Here is a 24,970-nt window from a genome sequence, read left to right on the forward strand (position 1 = left end):
CCACAAACTTCCGTTATTAAGCACAAGTGAAATAGTCTTTTCTAAATTGTCACCATTTTCACAATACAGCTGAAATTGCAGGAATATCCAGTATTTGTCTCAGACACCAATTTGACTAGCATTCCGTACTTTGTATTTTTATTCAAAGTAAAAATATAAAAGACAGTCTTCCACAATGAGGTAAATTCACGTCAGCGGCAACCAGGAACGGAATGTGAAATGATGTAAAGTCATGTCAGCAGACATGAATGAGTTAACATTCTTATCCAGTCTGAATCAGACCCCTCTCTCATTGAAAGACCCACTTTAAACCACAATTCCAATTCTCAAATGCTGTCCTTACCTTCCAAACACCAAGACACTACCAAAGCTTTGTAGGTGGTGTTTTCTCTTACTGAAGTAAAGCAATTAACTCAGCTTTGTCTTATTAAAGCTGGTGATACAAGGGGAAAACAGCTTTTGACATCAGTTTTATTCAAAAGTGTTAGCTTTGCAAGTATAGCAGATGTCTTACTAGTAATTGGCTTTTTTAAAAAAATGGGTTGAAAGCAAGGCATCACTATGTGCATCCTTCAAGTAATTGGTAGTTTCTAATTGGTACATAAAACATTATTGTTCTTCCAGTTAGCGGGGAATGGGATGCCACTATTGTGTAAAACCACTTCTAAACATCTTAAAAATAAGAATAGGAGAACTCTATGGAGAGGTTGCTATCCTAGTCTCAGCATGGACAACAGCCCTGACTGCCCAACTTTCATTCCTGAAGACTTGTGTTTGTGGGGGAAAATGAGGACATTGGGGAATCCCAAACAATTGGGACAAGAGAGGTAGTCCTCCCTGTATTTCAGCATCCTAATCTGTGCCTCACTTTATAGGGATACTAACAAAAGAATTGAGCAAATGTGGCAATTTGTCTTGTATTACTCATCCATTTTCTCCCATTGTTTTGTGCATCAATGAACTAACTGTGGCTAAAATAAAGCCCACCTTAACAGGTAGCATATTTATACTGCTATTTTAGAAAGCTTCCCATGTGCCTTCTATTTTAATAAACTATCTAACTCTTTACCAACAGTCTCAAATATGTGCTGTAAATTTTCTTTCTTTTAATTCCTACCTATTTGGAAATGTGCATTTCTCATAAAGGTTCAATTCTGGACAAGTATACTTTTTTTTTTATTTTAGTGATTGGGTCTTGCTATGTTATCCGGGCTGACCTCGAGCTCCTGGGCTCAAACAATCCACTCACCTCAGCATCCCGACTAGTGGATCTACAGGTATGCACCACCACGCCCAGGTCAAACAAGTATACTTTTGTTAATGATTTGAGAGAACTGTGCTATATACTTATTGAGTCAATAAGAATAAAGTCATGATTTGTTATTCAGATTTCATTCCTATTTTACACATCATCACTTTTACTCCATTTAGAATGTCCAATTCTAAGTTATAATGATTTATAACGTTTTCCCTACTTAAACTATAAGTAAAGTAAAATTAAGGTCATATGAATGTGTATGTTTGTATACATATATAAGTATAAAGTATAGACATGTGTGCTTTTTATATATGTGAGTATATTGATTACACTGAATATTTTTTACATGTAGTAATGAAGAGATTCAATATCCAATTGTTATTCAATATTCAATAACTTTGTGTTGGTTTCCTAAGTCCTGAAATTACTACTATCTGTTTTGCAGAGTCTTACTCATATAAGCATGTTTCTTTCAATGATGGCAAGCTCAAGAGTGAAGCTTAGTAAAATGTGTATAAGAAAAATATGAGCTGGGCTCGGTGGCTCAGGCTGTAATCCCAAGCTTTGGGAGGCTGAGGTGGGTGGATTGCCTGAGCCCGCGGGTTCAAGACTCGCCTGGGCAACTTGGCGAGACCTCATCTCTACAATAAATAAAAAAACTCAGTCGGGCGTGGTAGCATGTGCCTATAATTCCAGCTACTCTGAAGGCTGAGGCAGAAGGATCGCTGGAGCCCAGCAGATTGAGGCTGCAGTGGCTGCGAGTGGCCACTGTGCTCCAGCCTAGGCAACAGAGTGAGACACCAACTCAAAAAAAAAAGAAAAAAGAAAAAGAAAAATATGAGAAAATGTCTAAGGTCATCACTGAGTTCTGCTGATGTGTCCTTTTCTCTTGCTTTCATAACTTCTGTACATAATTTTCATTCTTTTATATTTGATTTTTTCATATATCATGATACCATATAAAACCACCATCCGAAGGTGAAAAACTGTATTACCACAATCTTTACAAATGAATTAGGCTTCTTCATGATAAAGTTTCACGTAAAACAAGTAATTTTCTAGCAGACCTACTCCCAGGACTTTTTCTCATTCTGCATAATGCCCTCTCTGTCAAGCATCCTAAAGGCTTAGACTACTATCCCCACTCATATTGGAAGAATGCTATCTCTAAAAATAAAACTATGCAATACTTAGCAATTGTAATTGGAAATAAGCTTCTTCAAGTATGTAGTTTCAACTAGGCATATGCAACACTGTTGTGGCCACGTATTAAATAGTTGCTGTAACGACCATCACATGAGAGTGGCAGTATAGCATAGTGATTCAGAGGATAAGCTCTGGCATGAGACAACTGGGATTATATCCTGGCTCTGCCACTGTGTAACCTGCCAGTGTCTTGGTTTCCTCATTTGTAAAATCAGAGCATATTCCTTATTATGAAGTTGCTGGGTGTCAAGGGAATAATTCACATAGTGTGTTTAGAACAGCAACTAGACCCTAGTAAATACTTAGTAAATATTAATATCCACCCATTGTTCTAGAGATTTTGAAGGAAAAGGTATGGTAACAATAAATTCTGAACTTTCATAAGATCTGTATGGAAAAACCAATTACAAAACAATTTAGTGCAAAAAGCATAGTTTAAAATGTTGTGAAATGGATAAAATGGCAATGTTCTTTTTGCAACCAATCTGCAAGAACACTGGCATCAAACAAGTATTCATCCATAAAAAACACAATAATTACAACAACATAAGCTGAATCCTATTAACTTAAATAAAAGTACATCCGAAGTACACTGTATTTTAATTTCACTCATCACACAATGCAGCTAAATTTTTATTTAATAAAAAGTCATTTTTTAGCTGGGCTCAGTGGCTCAGCCTGTAAGCCTGCACGTTGGGAGGCTGAGGTGAGTGGATTGCCTGAGCCCGCGGGTTCGAGACCTGCCTGGGCAACTTGGCGAGACCTCATCTCTACAATAAAAATCAAAATGGGCTGGGCGTGGTAGCACGCGCCTGTAGTTCCAGCTACTTGGAAGGCTGAGGCGGAAGGATCGCCGGAGCCCAGCAGGGCGAGGCTGCGGTGGCCGGAAACGGCCCCTGCACTCCAGTCTGGGCGACTGAGTGAGACTCCAACTCAAAAAAAAAAAGTCATTTTTTATAGAAAAATAAAATTACATTCAATCAAAGGTTTTATGTGGGCCCAAACATCCACTTAAACTGTAATTGTATGTAAGGTAAAATTAAGATCATATGAATGCATATGTTTATATACATAGGTAAGTATAAAGTATAGCCATATGTACTTTTTACAAGAGTATATTAATTGCACTGAATATTTTTTACATGTAGTAATGAAGAGATCCAAAATCCTTAAGGAAGGTCTTACATTTCTCAGCATATTAACATTATTACAAGCAAAGGGAAAATACTTACAGAAACAGTGAAAGGTGTGAGCTTTTTCTTATTAATGGCTCTTTCATCAATTGTATCTGGTTCAGATAAATTGATCATTTTGCTAAAAAGAAAATGAGAATAATTTACTTTAAAACTCCAAAGGATATTTTTACTTTATTTTTGCAAGTAACAGTTAAATTTTGAAAAATAATAATTCATTTCTTTTCAATATTAACCTATAAGCCAAGCACAATAGGATGCACATGTAGTCGTAGCTACTTGGAAAGCTAAGGCAGGCATATCACTTGAGCCCAGGAGTTTGAGGCCAGCCTGGACAACATAGCAATATCCCATCTCAAAAAAAAAAAAAAAGTTAAACTGTAATTCATGTCAGGATTTTAATTTTCAAAATCGAAGAAATATTCCCTGTCTTAAAACAAATCTACCATCACTCATGGCAGTAGTGATTTTAGCATTTACTCCTAATTTTTTTTTTTAGCCACCCTGCAATTTCTTTATATCTTGCCTTTATTTCACTTAATTATCATCAACATTCAAGCAGTCTGAAATGTAAACAAAGAAATTCACAAGACACTTCTCAAAAGAAGGTATATGAGCAGCCAATAGATACATGAAAAAATGCTCAGCCTCACTAATCATCAGAGAAACACAAATCAAAACAGCACTGAGATATCTCCTAACTCCAATAATAATGGCCATCATTAATAACACAAAAAAACAACAAGCTGGCAAGGATGCCAAGAAAAGGAAATGCTTCTACACTGTTGGTAGAAGTGCAAACTAGTTCAGCCTCTGAACTAGAAATGTAAAAGAACTAGAAATTGACCTTCTATACATCCCAGCAATCTCCTTTCTGGGAATATACCCGGAGGAACTCAAATCATTCTACAAAAAAGATACCTGCGCATGCATGTTTACTGCAGCGCTATTACAATAGCAGAAACGTGGAACTAACCATGCTGTCCATCAAAACTGGACTAGATTTTTTAAATGTGGTACATATATTCGATAGAATATTATGCAGCCATAAAGAAGGACAAAATTATGAACTTTGCAGCAACTTGGATGCATTTGGAGTCTATGATACTCACTGATCTATTACAGAAACAAAGAACTGAGTACTACATGTTCTTCCTCATAAGTGAACCCTGAACACCTATCATGAAACTACAAAAAAGAGATTGGCAGTAGCGGGACACTGCCAGGAAAGGGAGAAGGGGGACACATAACATCAGTAAGGTGCCTGATCCTAATCCAGGCAAACTGCGGTCCAATGGGAGGCCCAAAACTTCACCCGTGCTAAACCACGTATGCACCCTCTCCTGACTTGTACCATACAACTTTAAAAATGAAAAAAAAAGAAAGAAATTCACAAGAAACCAAGTTTCATAGCTTCAACACAGTTAAAATTACCGTTGTTGCAGAAAAATAAGTAGCCAGAGATCTTGCCTTTCTAAGATTTTAATAATACAGACATTTTAAAAATTAATATAAATTTTATCTCTATATTTTAGAATTTTATCTTTTAAACAAAGGTAGGAAAATACCCATTCAATTCATAATGGAAATTTCTCTAAAGATCAGAGAAATCAGAATGGTAGCTGGATGTTAAGGTATATTTCATACATAATGTCCTAAAAATACAGAAAAAAGACTAAAGGAAATGTGCCAGAATGTTAATAATAGTTACTTATGGGTGGTAAGAATATTTGTTATGATTATTTTCTTTTTTGTAAGTTTTTCTGTACTTTTAATAAACTTAAAAAACATACTCGCTTTGTCCAAAGAAGGGTGCCAGGGACTATACTACACACAACAAAGACAAAGACATGCCCTGAGAGAGTTTACAATCTAGTGAGCAGACACAGACTGCTGAGACCCAAGGATAACACAAGGCTGAATTAAAACATCCTTTTCATTTAGGTACAAATAAGGTATATTTTCCTTTTGCATTTTCTCGAGTGCCTATTCCAGGCAATAATCAATACTCCCTTACTGGGAAGTAAAAAAATAAACCCTGTCAACATTTAAAAATGCATCTGAGGAATAACTTAGAATTCTCTTAGTCTTATTATGGTAACACATACAAAAAACACAAGAAAAATAAGGGGCACTGAGGGGAAATTTTCCAACACACATACACTTGTACTTAATTTTCTATGTACTAGAAATCCTTTAAGATCTAAGTAGCTATTAATTCCAAGAGACAATGGATTCACTGAATTGTAGTTTTCATGGAATGTTCATCAATAGGACAGTCAGAACATAGCTCCCTAACCTGGTACTCCACTCACCAAAGAAGGATGCCATCTGCAAGTGACTTGAAAAGACTGCCATCATTGGGATTCATGGGTATAAGATGTTTACAGTCAGGGTCATTCTCCAGGGCTTTGTTTATCCAGTTAACAAAAGCCACTTTTTCTTCCTCTGAAAAGAGAAAATCTTGATAGGCAAATCTCATTTCACAAACTTTACTGCACTACAAAACATACTTTTAAATTTCTGCTCAAAGATAACAAATGACTTATTAAAATTCTACTAAAATACTAAAAGACTTAAGAAAAGAAGGAAAGGGAATTCATTCCAATTTTTCATCTGCTATATTAGAGGAGAATAAGGTATGTATCTTAAGTGAACACAATAAATATTTGATTTGATTCAAAAATCTTTCCAAATAAGTATTGCTTCTGAAAGCCAATGAATGAGAAGCAGACTACCAGAGGTCAGAGGTCAAGTATATATATTAAAAATATGTATTTTATATATATATACATATATTTCCTATACATATTAACAAGAATGAAATATCCATGGCAATAAATTCTACCCCCTAAAAAAGATTTAGAAAGCTGTGATTTTTGGCTTACAATAGAATACTGAATTCAATCAAGAGTTATTCAAATGAATAAAACAGCTCCACTTCTGTGGCGCTGACACAAATCTAGAAACACTACTCTTAACCACCTTCATAATAACTTCTCAACACGTGGCTTCCAGTACAGGAACACTGATCTTTAGGCAGAAAATGTTGTTAGGTTATGCAGTGGGAAAATAAAAATGTTCTACAGCTTTATTATTATTATGTAAATATAAAACTCATTTAACAATAGAAATCCTCAAAGTAAATTGTCTCCATTTCTATCAGAGGGTAGCATAAATAAGTTGGTCTTCCCCATTATTGCCCCAGTTCCCAGAATTAGGTAACTTGTTTTGTTTTGTTTTTTGAGTTAGAGTCTCACCCTGTCGCCCAGGCTGGAGTGCAGTGGCATGCTCACGGCCACTGCAGCCTCGTCCGGCTGGGGTCAGGTGATCCTTCCAACTCAGCCTTCCAAGTAGCTGGAACTACGGGCATGCGCCACCATGCCCAGCTATTTTTTGATTTATTGTAGAGACGAGGTCTCGCCAAGTTGCCCAGGCTGGTCTCAAACCCACATGCTCAGGCAATCCACTAGCCTCGGCCTCCCAAAGTGCTGGGATTACAGGCTGAGCCACTGAGCCCAATCGGTAATTTTCATAAAGGCATGTTTGGCAGGTCTTCCTAAAATTTAATCTATCACACACACACACAGAGTCAATGAAGACACAAATACTAATATTTCTTCTCTGTACATATTATAATCTGCCTTGTTATCTTCTTGCCTTATCATACATAATTTCTTAGAAAGACTTAGAATCTAGGGATTTGAAGATTAGTAAAATACTGTACCTGTCATCAAGGAATTTTTAGTGCAATTATAAAACAAAGAAATGTGACAAAAGGAAATACACAAACCACTAGAGAGATATATGCAATATGTTAAAAATATAAAGAAAGAAATAATCACTTCTAGTTAGAGTGATCAAGAAATGACTTTATGGAGGAAGTACTATTTGAAAGATAGGTTTTCAGTAGGTGAAGACAGACAAGGAAAGAAAGAATGTTCCAGGTATGGGAACCAGGAATGAGATGCAACATCACAACCAATGGGATGGCTGTAATTTTTTAAATGGACAAAAACAAGTGTTGGTGAGGATGTGAAGAAACTGGACCCCTCATGCATTGCTGGTGGGAATGTAAAATGGTGCAGCCACTTTGGAAAACAGTTTGGCAGTTCTTTAAAATGTTAAACATAGAGTCACCAAAAGATTCAGCAATTCTACTCCGAGGTATACACCTAAGAGAATTTAAAGCATATGCCCACACAAAAATACGAGTGTTCATACAGCATTATTCATAATAGCCAAAAAGTAGAAACAACTCACTTAGGAAGCAAATCTAATTGATGAAAGGATAAACAAAAATGTGGTATTACGAATAGAATGGAATATTCAGCAATAAAAAGGAATGAAGTATGATGTATGCCAAACATGGATGAACACTGAAATATTATGCCAGTGAAGAAGCCTATCAAATGAAAGGTCACTATGGTATGATTCCATTGATATAAAACGTCCAGAACAGGAAAATCTAATGAAAAAGAATAGATTAATGGTTGCAGAAGTTTCAGGAAGGTGGAAATGTGGAGTGACTAATAATGAGTATGGGATTTCTCTTTGGGATAATGAAACTGCTCTGAAATTAAATAGTGATAATTGTACAACTCTGAAAATGTTCAAAAATTACTGAATTGTATAATTTAAAAGGGTGAATTTCATGGGATGTCAAGTCTATCTCAATAAAGGTGCTGTTTTTTAAAAGGTATTTAACATTCTATATCTTGTTCTAAATAATAGTTACATGGGTATATTCACAGATTTTTTAAAAATCAAGCCATAAACTTAGGAATAGCAGATTTTATGCACTTTACTATGTGTTTCTTATATCTCAATAAACAAGTAAACAAAAATTTATGGTGACAGACATCAGAAAAGTGGTTACCTCCAGGGAGGAACAGTTACTATAAGGGGCATGAGAGAGTCACTCAGGGAGATGGAAATATTCTATATCTTGATCTGACTGGCAGTGACGTAGATATATACACATGTAAAAACTATTTAAATTGTATACTTATGTTATAGCATTTTGCTGAATGTATATTATACCTCAATAATTTTTATTTTTTGTATTTTTAAAAAGAAACCATTTCAGTAGAATTGACAGGCAGAAGTTGAGTTAAGGGGTGAATACTTTTCAAAAAGTGGAAGTAGAGTATGGACCACTGACTTTACCACTGCTTGCCTAGTGGAAAAAGGTTCGAAAAAAAATACAATGGACAGATCAAATTTGAGAGTACTGTTAGAGAAAAATCCAAGAATCAAGACAATAATTACATGACTCAACTCTCATGTGAGGAAAAAAGTTACAGGGAATTTTGTCAAAAAGTCAAAAGGCATAATTATGTTCATATAAATGAAAGGAACTTGGCCAAAGGTTCTTAGACATTTTGACCCTGAGAAGTAAGCTTAACATGGGACAAGACACCTTGTCTTAAGAGTTAATGTGACTCTGTATTTCCTACTAGGCAACAATCCAGTAGTTTTATCAGATCAAGCAAATCAAGTGCTGTGCTCTAGTCTAGTCACTTGGTTGCTTGATGAAGCAGGTATCTCAGCTCTTGGAAAATGGAAGAGAAAAATCCTTATTATAAGCTTCTTCATCACTCCTAGATCAGGTCTAAAAGTAAAGCCACCTCACCAGTCAGGATGAAAAAGCCACTCAGAAGTCATTATTAAACACATCCAGTGCTAAAATATAAACGACTTCTTTTTTTTTTTTTTAATTTTTAGGTGTGGACTGAGCCTGACACATAAATAAAAACTCATTGATTTCAATGATTCTAGGATTTTTTTCATTTTGACAACTCTGAAACTGAGATGCATTTCAAATTTGATGGCATATTATCATTTGGTCTGCAGTATTTTTCCCTCAGTGGCACATAAAATACTGGTATGAATCACACTGGATGGCATCATAGATTTGATGAACTATGGCACTTATTGAATGAATCAATAACTAAAAGATAAAATTTGGAGTGGCTGGTTACCTGAGTAAGAATGCTGTGTGCCCTCACTGGAAATAGATGAAGTTCCTCCAATGGCAGTAATCCCTTCTCTCTTGTTAATTATTTTTCGGAATGTTTTGCTGATATCTTTGCTTTTTAACTCTTGCATTAGCTGAAATAAAACAGAAATAAAGTTGAGATTTGATCATATAATCATTAAAAACCTGGCACTATGAAAGATATTTATTCAGCTGTCTTTATTTATTTGAAGTGACACCAAGTTAAATACTAATGCGTGTTCTTGTACTTATTGGCTTGTATAGACAGAAAACTCTTGATATTTTACCAGTAAAACAAAGTCAACTAAGGTTTGCATCCCAAACACTGGAATAAACTTTTGAATAACTAAACACAAAATGAACACACTGAAATTGTTCTTCTTGACTTGCCATGATTTTTTTTTTTTTTTGAGTTGGAGTCTCACTCCATCGTTCAGGCTAGAACCCCAGCATCGACCTGCTGGGCTCCGGCGATCATCCACCTCAGTCTTCCAAGTAGCCAGAACTACAGGAGCGCACTACCAAGCCCAGTTAATTTTTTGATTTATTATACAGACACAGTCTTGCCAAGTTGCCCAGGCTGGTCTCGAACCCAAGGGCTCAGGCAGTCCACTCACCTCGGCCTACCAAAGTGCTGGGATTACAGGCTGAGCCACCAAGCCTGGCCTACCATAATATTTTATACTGAAAACCTAAGAAATAACTAACTACATAAGAAAGATAAAATAACGCTTTAATGAAGGTATTTCCCTGCCTGAACACCTCAAATAAATACATGTTCAAGTAAATAAGTCAGCTCTTATAGGACATACCATAGGCTTACAGAAACTCCCTCTCCCAATCACTCTCACACTGGACTCTCCAGAAATTGGCAAGAATAAATTCAATCAGTTTTCCATGCAGTAGCCAAAGTAATTTTTTTTTAATGTAAATCTGATCATGTTAGATCACTCTCTATTCCTCCCACTTCATTGGCTTTCTATTGCTCTTAACATAAAACCAAAAATTCTACTTGGCCCTGTAAAGACCTGGTTCTGATTTACTTCTCCAGCTACATACCTTGCCATCTCAGCTCCAGCACACTCTTTTTCAATTCCTTGACAATAGCCATCATCTCTAAAGTCACAGGGTCTCTACACATGTTGTCAAGTCTACCCATCTCCCACATTATTCATTTTCCCCCAACTCACATTTGTCTGTCTAACATCTTTCTTCAGAACTCAGCTCAGTCATCATAGCTTCAGGGACACTTTCCCAGAGTCCCTGGATTCTCTACCTCCTCTCCAAATTTAATTCTCTACCACAGATTCTCATGGGACCTATACCACTCTGTCATCGCAATTAGCATAGTTGTTATCTGTCATAAATTTGTATGATTCAGTCCTCTCCACCACATATAAACTCCATGAAAGCAGGGACCATGTTTCTTTTTACTCATCACATTATTCACAATGCCTAGCAAAATTTCTGAGAAGAGTTAAAATATTTGCTTAATTAATAAAGAATGCAAAACCAGACCATTTTTATTTTACAAACATTTATTCAATTATATTAGTGGTCAGTAAGCACTGAGCTCAACTTTTGTTATTCTGGGGAATGAATTACTATTATCCAAACCTGACCTCCATTCCAACAATTTATGAATGATTTTTTCCTTATGTTTTTTTAATTATTTATAAAAATGATTTCTGTAATAATAATTATTATCATCATTTTAAAACAGTGCTTTTGAGAACAGCCTGAGCAACCTGGCAAGATCTCATCTCTACAATAAAATAAAATAAAAATAGTCGGGCGTGGTAGCATGTGCCTGTAGTTCCGGCTACTTGGAAGATTAAGGCGGAAGGATTGCCTGAGGCCAGAAGGTCGACATTGGGGTGGCCGTTGAGTGTGCCACTGCACTCCAACCTGGGTGAGAGAGTGAGACTCCAACTCAAAAAACACAAAACAAAACACAGTGCTTTTCCTAGTCTCTGCAACTGCATGTAACTAAAGCTAGCAATAGCATTATTAAACTTCTGCTTAAAGCAAAATAATCAGTAGCTGGGAGAAGATTAAATTACTTACAGACACAAACTCTTCAAAACTGATTCTGCCATCTTTGTTGTTGTCAGCAACCACTAAAATTTTCTCCACAATCTCGCGCACCTTGTAGCCAGGGAGAGGAAGGCTTGCTTCCTTAAACAAGTCTTGAAGTTCATAATCACTGACATACCCACTGTTGTCGATATCTGTAAAGACAAATAATGAGCTATCAAGTATCCTTTGTACTCTTTGTTGAAAATGTGCACTCAGAAAGCCATCTCAGGGATTCACAAGCAAGCAGAATTTTCCATGTTTGCTTCACAAGTAACAGTAACTTTTTTCCTGCACCTGAACTATACAGGGTATGCTATATGCTTCATTCAAAAAGCTCATATTTAAGCCACTAATTCCAATTACTCAGAAGCCTGAGGCCAGAGGATCGCTTTGAGTACAGTTCAGGGTTGCAGTGAGCTATGTTGTGCCACTGCACTCCAGCTTGAGCAACAGAGAGAGACCCCATCTCTCTAAAACAAAACAAAAACAAACAACCGAAAAAACACTTCATATTTATATGGAGGTTATCCCCATAGATTTAGGACTACCATGTGTATTTTAATTATATACTATCACCATCGCTCTGATAGACAGAACACCCAGTTTTTAGCACATGACTTAAGTTTCAAAGAAATAAGCATAGGGAAGTCTCAGAGAGCTGAAAATATGCAGTGGTCAAAAGGGAGCACCCACCCAGACTTTATCTTCTTGGTGGATTTTACAAAATGAATCTGCTGGCCCCACATTCCTATAAAATGTGTGCATCATACAAAATACACATAAGGCATTTTTGCTCTACATTTAACTTGAGGGCAGTTCTATTTCATTTGTCAATAATTCATTGCTTCTTCATTATGTATTTATGACACCATTATATATGCTGAATCATGTTTGATATCATTTTGAGATTAGGTGTTCAAGAAATTCACACCTATATTTGGACTTTTGGAAACAGGTTTCCAGGTGTTTTCATGTCATCAATGAGATGCCCTTCCCTGGGTTTTCCCTAGAGACTGGGTATCACTTCTTGACTCAGAACAAAGGTGACACAAAACACTTCTGCCTAGAGTTGGTAGCAGAGCTTTGGATTGTTGTGTTTGTTGCCTGGATCCCCCTTGTATAGGTTCTCTTTACTCATCTGGTAATAGTTGCTTTGTTTCCTATATTTCTTTTTCTGTTCAATTAAAGAGCTGTCAGCACTATAACTGAATTAATGGTAAGGACAGAAACTTTTCTTTGAAACTTTCCTATTAGGATTTTAGATTTAATGTTGTTCAGAATGATGAACTATTTTTAAACTAGAACTACCAATAGCCAAAATATTGGTATAAATGCAGAAATCAGCTAGGAAGCTAAATTGCTTGATACTGCAATGATATTGTTTTCGTTAAATTTAGAGGAAAAGCTCATTATGAGTACATCACCAGTTTAGAATTGTTTCCCAAAATTCTGAAATATATAAAAAGTTTAGACTGCCTTACTTCTATACCAGTACTATGGTAGGAAATATTTTAAAATAAACAAGACTGAGGAAGTTATTTACCTAATAATCATCATGCTAAACTCACAAGAATAGTTATGAGCTAGGGCTCTGAATCCAAGTGCTTAAGATCTCAGCTCCATCCATATGACCTCTGTGGTTTTAATGTAATGTGACAAGAACAGAAATAGTTTAGTGAGCATATATGCTGAGCCAAATGATTTGCTAAGAACTTGACTTACCTAACCTCACGAAATCCTTACAACAACATTAAGGTAGTTACTAATATCATTCCCATTTTAAAGGTGAGGAAATGAAGGCTTAAATTAAATAACCATAACAATCCCAGTTTAAAAAGAAAGAAGACTTTCTTATAACTCAACAGCAACAACAAAACAAACAACCTGATCAAAAGTAGGCAAAGGGCATGAATAGACATTTCTCCAAAGAAGATTAAAAAAAAGGCCAATAAGCACATAGAGATGCTAAATGTCATTAAAATTAGGAAAATGAAAATCAAAACCATAATGAAATAATACTTCATACCTATGAGGATGGCTATTACTAAAAAAACAACAACAAACAAACAGGAAACAAGTGTGGATAAAGATGTAAAGAAAATGAAACCCTTGTACATTGCTAGTGGGGATGTAAAATGGTATACTGACAATGGAAAACAGTTTGGTAGTTCCTCCAAAAGTTAAATATAAAATTACCATATGACCTAGCAATTCTACTTCTGGGTGTACATACAAAACAAGTGAAAGCAGGGACTTGAAAAGGTATTTGTACACCTGTGTTCATGGAAGCCTCATTCACACTAACCAAAAGGTGGAGGCAACCCAAGTGGATGAATGGATAAGCAAAATGTGACTTATACATACAATAGAATATTACTCAGTCTTTAAAAGTAAGGAAATTCTGGCATATGCTACAACATGAATGAAACTTGAGGACATTAAGCTAAGTGAAATAAGCCAGTCACGAAAGATAAATACTGTATGATTCCATTTACATGAGGTACCTAGAGTAGTCAAATTCACACAGACAGAAGGTAGAATGGTGGTTAAAAGGTGCTGAGGGAGGAGAAAATGGAGAATTGTTGTTTAATGGATATAGAGTTTCAGTTTGGGAAGGATGAAAAGAGTTCAAGAAAGGGATAGTGGTGATGAATGCAGGATGATGTGAATGTACTTAATGCTATCAAACCATACACTAAAAAATGGATAAGATGGTAAATTTTGTTACATCTACTTCACCACAATTTCAGGGGAAAAAAAAAGAGAAAGTGTGAGAAATGTTTGAACTCTCTACTTCTCTCCAGTGGCCCAAAAATATCCTGTCTAGTAAAGATGGCTGGGTATGTACCTCTGTCTCTGAGAAAAGTTGTTTGGTAAACATTAGCAGAGATTTTGCTGAGTTCATGAATAGCAGTTTATTTTGCAAATAAAGTCAGCAAGTATATATTCTGCTAGTGTTAGCATTTCCCTCAAACAGCAAATTATCTTGCTGTCAAAATGGTTCCATTAGTGATTTGTTCATTCAAAAAATCATTAAATATTAGCCGGGCTTGGTAGCGCACTTGTAGTTTCAACTACTTGGAAGGCTGAGGCTGAAGGATTGCCAGAGCCCAGTAGGTCGAGGCTGTGGTGGCCAGAAGCGGCCATTGCACTCCAGTCTGGGCAACAGAGTGAGACTCCAACTCAAAAACAAAAAACAAAAAATCATTAAATAACTATTGCAAGATTATGTATCCATGAGTCACAAAAATTAAAGTTGGTGTGCTAAATAAAGCAAATGTATTATTAATTCATTCACTTTACTAAGACCTAGGTAGCACTTTTACTCAAGCTACCAAATTGCACTTATAAAATAACAGAAATACCAAACTAGGAGACACATTTTTACTACTTCCTATGTTTCAATGCCCCAAATGAGCAGAACAATTCAACAATTGCCCATTGTTTGTCTTGAAAAGATTCTAGGCATTGCATACAACTCTCCATAAAATTTATGATTAATAATTTTCTGAAAATTGTACCATATTCACGCAATGCTTAAATGACAAATATGCCATTCCCAGGAGAAATGGAAGGGTTCAGAGATTTGTAGAATTTACTTCATTTCACAGCCATTATTTGTAAACCGTGAGCTTCCTGAGTTTTACTTTTTTTTTTAGGCAGGGGGTGGGGGGTAGTTTTACCTTTAATTTACTTATTTATTTATTATTTATTATTTTATTTTATTTTTTGTGTGTTGGAGTCTTACTCCATTACCCAGGCTGGAGTGCAGGAGCATGCGCATGGTCACCCCAGCATCAACTTGCTGGACTCCGGCGATCCTTCCGCCTCAGCCTTCCAAGTAGCCAGAACTACAGGCGTGCACTACCATGTCCCACTAATTTTTTATTTATTGTAGAGAAGAAGTCTTGCCAAGTTGCCCGGGCTGGTCTCGTACCCACGGGCTCAGGCAATCCACTCACCTAGGCCTCCCAAAGTGCTGGGATTACAGGCTGAGCCACCACGCCCAGCCTACCTTTTAAACTTAAATCTTTTTTTCCTTTGGTCTCTAAAACTCATCCTGCATTACATTTCACTTACATTAATTTTAGTCATTATCCACTAGGTTTCTGGGAAATCTAAACATAAGACAAACTGTGATCATTATATCCTCCCTGATCTACCATATGACTGACTCTGTTTTTCATGAAGTGCCCTATTACACTAGAGAAGGAGCCTGATGAGTAAGGGGCAAAGACGGTGGTATCATTGTACCAATGTCTATTCACTGTCTAAAACTCATCCTGCATTACATTTCACTTACATTAATTTTAGTCATTATCCACTAGGTTTCTGGGAAATCTAAACATAAGACAAACTGTGATCATTATATCCTCCCTGATCTACCATATGACTGACTCTGTTTTTCATGAAGTGCCCTATTACACTAGAGAAGGAGCCTGATGAGTAAGGGGCAAAGACGGTGGTATCATTGTACCAATGTCTATTCACTGTGCTCACCTTTCACTGGGCTCACCTTTCACTTGCATGCATTTCCAGACTAAAGCAAAAAATGGTATTTATAGTCTCCTTGTTTACCATGGGTTTTCCAAGAGCAAAATGCAGAAGAACTGAGATCCAACAGAGTATGAGGAAATTGTTTTGGAAGAAAAATACAAAGCTGTTGATAATCATAAAGACAAAACACTAAGTGACTTTGAAAAGTGAAAGAAGAAAAATAAGACATACAGCAATACTAAGACTTTTTAGATTATGCATGAGGGAGAAGAAAAATAAGACATACGGCCTTAAAACAATACCAAATTTTAAAAAATATTCTGCATGAAGTCAGAAAGTGTTTTGTTAGTGGCAAAGACATGAAGGCCAGAGTTTAGTTTATAAACAAGGAAGTGTTTCTATGTGGGTGTTTTTTTTCTGTAATAAGGATACCATGTTACATGTATTCAGTTACACTGTCATTCATTAACCTGGATTATTCTCTACAAAGAAATTATCAAAGAATTCAAAGTTCAATTCACCTAGAAATTCAAGCCAGTCTTAGCTTATCTTTCAGAAAGAAAGAATCCAGTGAAATGTAGATAGAAAAAAAAAAAAAGAATAAATCTTAGGGTAACTGGGTGGTGGTAGAAGAAATAAAAGGATTGCTCCATTCCTGAAGTCTGAAATCAAGCAGAACAGTAATATCATATGTACTTTTTCTCAAGCATACCTATTTTATTAAATGCTTCTTGTAGTTCTTCAAGCTCCTCCCGAGAAATGGTAGTAGTACTGTTTTCCATCTTTGGACAGGAAAGGTTACCTTCAGGTCTTTATGTCTAGAAAAAGCATATTATAAAAAGAACATGAGTCCTTTGGAAACATTTATTGAGCAACATAAGGCACAGAAGAAGTACGCTTCCTGGAAGAAATCATCCATGAGGTCTGGCTAACAAGGAACAAACAGGTCCCCCCAGTAACATTCTCTCCCAGCATAGGCCAAACAATAACAGACTTAGTAAGGGAAAGAAACCCATTTTTCACACCTTATGCTTTTATAGGGCATATTTCTCAATAGCCTGTATAATATCTATTTACATTTTATGCCACTATTTCAGTAAAATAAGCATTTCAAGTTTGAGAAAACTGTAGGATTTATAAATGTACAAGATAAGATCAAAAATTAAAATTTAAAGACTTGGAGAATAGCCACAAAAAAGGCAAAGTAAGTTAGAGTCTGCTTGTTTTGGGATTGGTTTGTGGTTTTAATGTTCAGCTTTATAATATCCAACCATTGCCACATCCTTTCCCCCCACCCCGTGCAAGGTCTGTAAGGGTCTGTGGGGTCCTTCATATTCTTAGTGGGGCCCTTCTTGTTCTGAGCAGGCAAGACAAACTAAACAAACATATATAGGCCAGGTATGGTGGCTCAAACCTGTAATCCCAGTACTTTGGGAAACTGAGGCAAGAGGATTGCCTGAGCCCAGGGTTCAAGACCAGCCTGGGTAACTTGGTGAGACCTCGTCTCTACAATATATCAAAAAATTAGCTGGGAGTGGTAGCGCGCATGTGTAGTTCTGGCTACTTGAAAGGCTGAGGTGGAGGGATCGCCGGAGCCCAGCAGGTCAATGCTGGGGTGGCTGTGAGTGTGTCACTGTACTCCAGCCTGGGCAACAGAGACTTTGAATTAAAAAGAAAATATATATATATATATATTTTTTTTTCTTACTAGGTTGTAAGAAGAGTCAGAAGGTGGTATTCATTGCAGAAAATAATTGATAACGGATTCTCAAAACAGGTAATTAAAATTACCCATAATCTTACTATCCATAAATATCAACTAATAGCTTTTTGTTGTCTTTATCTTTCTGGTTTACTTTCAAAACACATGTGTACCTTTTGTGAGGAGAGAACAATGTGACCATACTATGTTATAACCCGTTCTTTTTTTTTTTTTTACTAACACATTGTCATTATGTTCATTAACATAATATTTACTGGCCACGTATTACTATATCATAACTTATTTGGTAAATTCCTTGTTTGAGGGTATTTACATTGCTTCCAATTTATCTTTATAAATAATGCTTTAGTGAACATCTTTGTAGATAAGTCCTTGTTCATATTCATATTTATTTCCATAGAATTACACTTATAAGACTTGTAGTAAATAGCAGTGCAGCTCTTTTATTTTATTTTATTTATTTTTTATTATAAAGATGTGGGGTACAATTCAGGGTTAGGTATACAAATGTTGAATATGCAGGTACCCTTGTTGATGAGGTATACCCCTCCTTCCCTAGCAGTTTCCCTCAACTGCCAATCCCACCCCCTCTCCTGACAGTTTCCCACTACTGCCAATCCCTTTCTTATAGTATTATAATTGTTCAAGGTTCACTTATAAGTGAGAACATATGGTACTCTTTTCTTTGTTTCTATGACAGATAACTGAGTATGATCGACTCCAAATCCATCCAAGTTGCTGCAAAGTCTATATGTTTGTCTTTCTTTATGGCTGCATAATATTCTACTGTGTATATGTACCACATTTTTTTTTTTATCCAGTCCAGCTTCGATGGGCTACATGGTTGGTTCCATGTTTTTGCTATTGTGAATAGAGCTGCAACAAACATACAGGTGTGCAGGTATCTTTTTGGACAATGATTTGAGTTCCTCTGGGTATATTCCCAATAGAGGAATTGCTGGGTCATATGGAAGGTCAATTTCTAGTTCTTTCAGAAATCACCACATTGTTCAAACTTTACTATAAGGCTACAGTAATCAAAACAGCCTGGTATTGGTACAAGAACAGGCACATAGACCAATTGAAGTAAAGCCTCAACTCCTCAAACAACTCATCTTTGACAAAGCCTCCAACAACAACCACTGGGGAGGGGAGAGCCTATTCAGTAAATGGTGCTGGGAAAACTGGCTGACCACATGTAGAAGATTGAAAAAGGACCCCCACCTATCACCATACACAAAAATTAACTCCAAATGTATCAAAGAAGCTCTTACTTTTAAAATGACCTAGTGGCTTGTCTATTCAATGTAAAGCTAAAGATGAATAAAAATTACGCTGTATTTATATCAGTTAATATATACCTCAGAAAATAAGTGAAAATGAGTGCTTTATAGGACAACGGGAACTGAAGCTATGTGGGAAATCTTTTTTATACATTTTTATGCACTTATATTTATATAAAGGGTTCAATATCATCCCTAATTTTTCTGGATGATCAATTTCTTAAATAATCTATTCCTTGATGATTTAAAAATCTTATTAAAGTGTGTGAAGCCCTCTAAGAGTATGGCGCATTTGTCATTTGTGATCTGTATACAAATTTGCTTAGGATTTCTGGTGCCGTTTCAAGATCATAGGTTTCTATCTCTTACAGTTTTTCTGGAGCCTGGTTCTAATTACAGGTGCAATTAAAACTTTTTGTTGTTGTTGTTGTTAAATATACCATTGACCACTACTTAATTCTACATTGTTTTAAAAAAAAAATCTGAAGAGCGCAAGTCAGTGGAATAGGAAAAAGGGGTAGGTGGGAAGCCATCTTTCCCCCAGATGCAGTTTTTTACATCTTAGCATTAAATATTCATTTTATTGAATTCTCACTTAGAAGGTTGTACTACTTTTAAAACTATTTACAGGCATACTTATTTTGTGTTGAAAGAGATTAAATAGTCTTTTTAGGATAATGAAGTATAATTCCCTGGGTCTGCAAAATGCTATTTCTGTGTGGCTGGCTTTGAATCTCTGTGGTTTCGGTGTTCCTGCATTTCCTTTCCTGTATTCAAAATGGTTTCTATCTCTTGCCTCAAGTTTTAAAAATAGTGGTCCAATTTTAGCATTTGCACTCCACAGAAAGGCTACAAATTAACAGTACTTGTATTGACCTGGCATTTGAAACCATAAAAATAAATCTAAGGTTCTATTCGTTGCTCATGCCTAACTCAAATTTATACTATTTGTTAATTTCATAAAATATTTTTATTCTCCCATAATTAGGCAAAACCAGCATATAAATTTATGAAAAAAGCACTTTACCCAGGCAGTGCTGTGTTTCTTATTTTTAAAACTTTGTTTTTATATCTATTAAGTATAACTTGCTTCAAGTCCATTGGTATTTAAATAAAACAAATAGAAAAAATATAGAATGACCTTCAAGATTTACAGATGATCTCCAATTTAGTCTGGTTTGACTTACAACTTTTCAGCTTTACAAGGGTACAAAAGCTATGTGTATTCAGCAGAAAGCATCATTATGCTTTTTTGTGACGCTGGGTAATTGAAAGTGAACAACAGCTCCCAGTCAGCCACACAATCACAAGAGTGAACAACTGATAGTCTACAGTTGAGTATGTTGTTGGAATATTTTTCCTAACTTTAGACTAACTTAAGGGTTCTGAGCACATTTAAGGGAGGCTAGGCTTAGCTGTGATGTTCAGTGGATCACGTGTTTTAAATTCACTTTTGACTTACAGTATTTTCAATTTATGATGGGTTTATTGGGACGTGACCCCATAGTAAGTCAAGAAGCATATGTACTCTTTTTTTATTCTTTTTTGAGTTGAAGTCTTACTCTGTAGCCCAGGCTGAAGTGCAGTGGCACGCTCATGGCCACCCCAGCATTGACCTGCTAAGCTCAGGTCAAGTAGCCGGAACTATAAGTGTGTGCTACCATGCCCAGCTAATTTTTTAATTTTTATTGTAGAGATGAGGTCTCATGAAGTTGCCCAGGCTGGTCTTGAACCAGTGGGCTCAGACAATCCTCTTACCTGGGCCTCCCGAAGTGCCAGGATTGTAGGCTTAAGCCACCCCGCCCAGCGCCTATGTTCTCTTAAAAGAACAAAGCAAGGACTAGGCTTGATGGCTCATGCCTATAATCCTAACGCTTTGGTAAACCAAGGTAGGAGGATTGCTTGAGGCTAGGAGTTCGAGATCAGTGCAGGCATTATAGTGAAATCCCATTTCTACAAAAAAGTGAAAAAAAAAAATTAGCTGGGCATTGTGGTGTGCACCTGTAGTCCTAGTACTCAGAAAGCTAAAATGGGAGAATCCCTTGAACCCAGGAGTTTGAGGCTGTGGAGGCTGGAGTGAGCTATGATTGCACTACTGCACTCCAGCCTGGGCGATAGAGCAAGACCCTGTATCCAAAAAAGAAAAAGGCCAAGTTGAAAAAAAGTACAGGAGAGGGATGGGAAATGACAATGTCAACTGCATGTTTATACAGCATTTCTGGGCTGGGTGCGGTGGCTCATGCCTGTAATCTCAGCACTTTGGGAGGCAAGGCAAGAGGACTGATTGAGCCTAGGAGTTCAAGACCAGCCTAGGCAACATGATGAGAGCGTGACGCTACAAAATAAATTTGAAAGATTAACTGGGAGTGGTGGTGTACACCTAATGTCCTACTCAGGAGACAGGCATTAGGACTGTCTGAGCCAAGGAGGCTTCTTATTTTTAAAACTTTGTTTTCAGGCTGGGCTCAGTGGCTCAGCCTGTAATCTAGCACTTTGGGAGGCTGAGGTGAGTGGATTGCCTGAGATCGTGGGGTTCAAGACCCACCCAGGCAACTGGCAAGACCTCATCTCTACAATAAAAAAAATCAAAAATTACCCGGGCGTGGTAGTACACGCCTGTAGTTCTGGCTGCTGGGAAGGCTGAGGCGGAAAGATCACCGGAGCCCAGCAGGTCGAGGCTGCGGTGGCTGTGAGTGTGCCACTGCACTCCAGCCTCGGTGACAGAGTGAGACTCTAACAAAAAAAACCCAAAACTTTGTTTCCTGAGCCCAGGAGGTCAAGGCCACAATAAGCCATGACCATGCCACTGCACTCCAGCCTGGGCATCAGTAAGACCTCTACTCAAAAAATAAAAATACAAAAGAAAAGATAAATTAGCTAGACATGCTGGTACATACCTATATTCCCAATTACTTGGGAGGCTGAGGCAGAAAGCTCGCCTGAGCTCTTGCAGGAATTTGAGGTTGCAGTGAGCTATGATCACAGCACTGTACTCTAGCCTGGGCAACAGAGGAAGACTCTGGTTCAGAAAAACACACAAACACATAAAATTTCTGGAAGGACACAAGAGAAAGATAGCAGTAATTCTCTATGGGAACTGGAGGCAGTGGGAGAAGGGCTTATTCTTCATTATATGCTTTTTGTATTAATTTTTTAAGACCTTAAGCCTACCAAAAAAAAAAAAAAAAACTGAGAAACAAGCACAATTTTGGTAAAACACTGAAAAAATAAAACTAATACTAGTTTGTGAAGATACATACTCAATGCTGACAGATAATGATTACGGTACATTATATATGTAAATGTTTTTATTTATGTGTTTGTTTGTTTATATTTTGAGACCAGGTCTCGCTCTGTCACCCAGACTGGAGTACAGAGGCATTATCACAGCTCACTTCAGCCTCCACCTCCTGGGCTGAAGCAATCCTTCCACCTCAGCCTCCTGAGTAGCTGGGACTACAAGTGTGTGTCACCACACCTAGCTAATTTTTTTCATTTTTTGTAGAGACAAGGTCTCACTATGTTGCCCAAACTAGTTTCAAACTCCTGGGCTCAAGCAATCCTCCCACCTTGACCTCCCAAAGCAATGGGATTACAGTCTTGAGCCACTATGCCAGGCCTATATGTGACAGTTTTAAAGAAGAGCACCCATGTTTATTTACAAAGCTAAATCTATGATTAAAATAGTAAAATAGCCGGGCTCGGTGGCTCAGCCTGTAATCCCGTGCCTTTGGGAGGCTGAGGTGAGTGGATTGCCTGAGCCTGCGGGTTCGAGACCCACCTGGGCAACTTGGCGAGACCTCATCTCTACAACAAATCAAAAATCAGCTGGGCGTGGTAGCATGCGCCTGTAGTTCCAGCTACTTGGAAGGCCGAGGTGGAAGGATCGCCGGAGCCCAGCAGGTCGAGGCTGCGGTGGCCAGGAGCGGCCAATGCACTCCAGTATGGGCGACAGAGTGAGACTCCAACTCAAAAAAAAAAGTAAAATAATGTATAGCTTTTCATAAAGGAATAAAGACTTCATAGAAAAGTTGTTAATGAAAACTATATTGCTTCTTTTGCAAGTACAGAATCATACATAATATAGTTTCTATAATTTCTACATTTGCAAAATTATGATAATGTTAGCAGTCCTCAACACTAACTACAGAATAACAGCGCAATAAACTTATTGGGAGCAAAATATTCCATTAGCTAAGAAATGCAGTTGTATGATTTGATGCATAAAAGATTATTCCAGTTAGATGATCTCCAAGTTAAATGCTTACTATGGTGTTTTCAAGTGGGAAAAATATATATTTCTGCTACAATAAAATAGGACAGCCTTTTTAAAAATTTATGAAATAGTGACTGACATGGTAGCTCACACCCATAATCTCAGCACTTTGGAAGGCCAAGGCTGGAGTATTGTTTGAGTCCAGCAGTACGAGACAAGCCTAGGCAACATACCAATACCTCTTTCTACAAAAAACATTTTAAAATTAGCCAGACAGGTGGCATACCTGTAGTCCCAGCTGTTTGGGAAGCTGAGGTAGAAGGATCACCTGAGCCCAGGAGGTTGAGGCTGCAGTGAGCTGTGATCCTGCCACTGCACTGGAGCCTGGGCAGCAGGGTGAGGCCCCAACTCAACAAAAAAAAAAGAAGAAGAAAAGCCCAGTGACCCAATATTTATTTTTCTTGTAACCCAATATTTATTTTTCTTACTAGTCTCCCTATGCTTAGATAATTAATGTGCCATATACTGTCCTAAGTGTTTTGTGTACATTTTTATTTAATCCTCATCATTCTACGCAGTAGGTCCTGTTCCCATTTTGGCAATTGAGAAAGGGATGATTTACGAAACTGAGTGAACTTTCTCAAGGTCTCAAAGTGAGTAATTCTCAGACTCACAGTTAAACTGTGATAGAACCCAACTCTGTATCATTCCTACCTTGAGGCCAGGCCTCCAAATTACAATCTGATTTCAAGCCAAGTAAATGTATAAGTATGGATTTACATAACAATCATACAATAATTTACATTATTATATACTTGTGAAATAACAACTTACATTCTGAAAGAAATCAGCCTCTGTAAAGTTTTGCAGGAAACATTCTAATTAGATCAACTCATATTTTTCAAGCACATAACTTGTTAGTCCTGAAACATTCTAGAATATACACAGTTACTAAAATTCGCTTTGCAGTTTTAGAAATGAAGAACATGTCACTTAATCAGTACCCAAGCATCTGGTAATAAAGCACACATACTTGGATGCCTGAGAAAGATAGCTCAGAGGAGCTTAGCTACCAGAGTCAACCCTACAGATGCAGTCCAGAGGTTGCCAGAATTACTGACCACAGATCTACCAAGGGGGCAGGTTACACTGAATTCTTTATATAGATATATCTATATTTTGACATTTTCTCTATGTTCAGTAATTCCAACACTGCTTTCCTCCTCCACTTTTTTTTAACGCATAAATCATTTTAAGTAGAACCTTCTTTCACCAATTAAAGCCTCTTTTTTCCTGTCTTGGTCCTCAAGTGTTACCCTGACATAACCCAGTATATATTTGGAAAGAGAAGGAAGCAATTCTAAAAATGAACTTTTCAATTTAGCTGAACTTGGAGTTGATCTTTTATCCTTCCTCAAATTTCCAACTTTGAGTCTTTTTAAAGGTTTGCCAAAGTTAGTCAAAACAGTCCTTTATGCTTTCAAGATCTAAAGCCCTTAAGACAGTTTCAGGAA

At 37.0% G+C, this 24,970-nt stretch overlaps 1 protein-coding gene across 1 annotated transcript in view; it reads right to left on the reverse strand.

Annotated features, from left to right (window-relative positions):
* PLS1 (plastin 1) overlaps positions 1–24,970 on the reverse strand; it is a 94,080-nt gene that overhangs the window by 31,652 nt on the left and 37,458 nt on the right. Inside the window, exons 2-6 of the mRNA XM_008067300.2 lie at positions 16,947–17,052; positions 11,726–11,889; positions 9,642–9,771; positions 5,973–6,105; positions 3,697–3,778 (exon numbers count right to left, since the gene is read on the reverse strand). Coding sequence (XP_008065491.1) covers positions 3,697–3,778; positions 5,973–6,105; positions 9,642–9,771; positions 11,726–11,889; positions 16,947–17,016 — 579 coding nt within the window. The 5' untranslated portion in view covers positions 17,017–17,052. The remainder of the gene's footprint in view (positions 1–3,696; positions 3,779–5,972; positions 6,106–9,641; positions 9,772–11,725; positions 11,890–16,946; positions 17,053–24,970) is intronic.

Source organism: Carlito syrichta, unplaced genomic scaffold, assembly GCF_000164805.1.
Source record: "Carlito syrichta isolate Samal-C Ts95f unplaced genomic scaffold, Tarsius_syrichta-2.0.1 Scaffold309473, whole genome shotgun sequence".
NCBI lineage: Eukaryota > Metazoa > Chordata > Mammalia > Primates > Tarsiidae > Carlito > Carlito syrichta.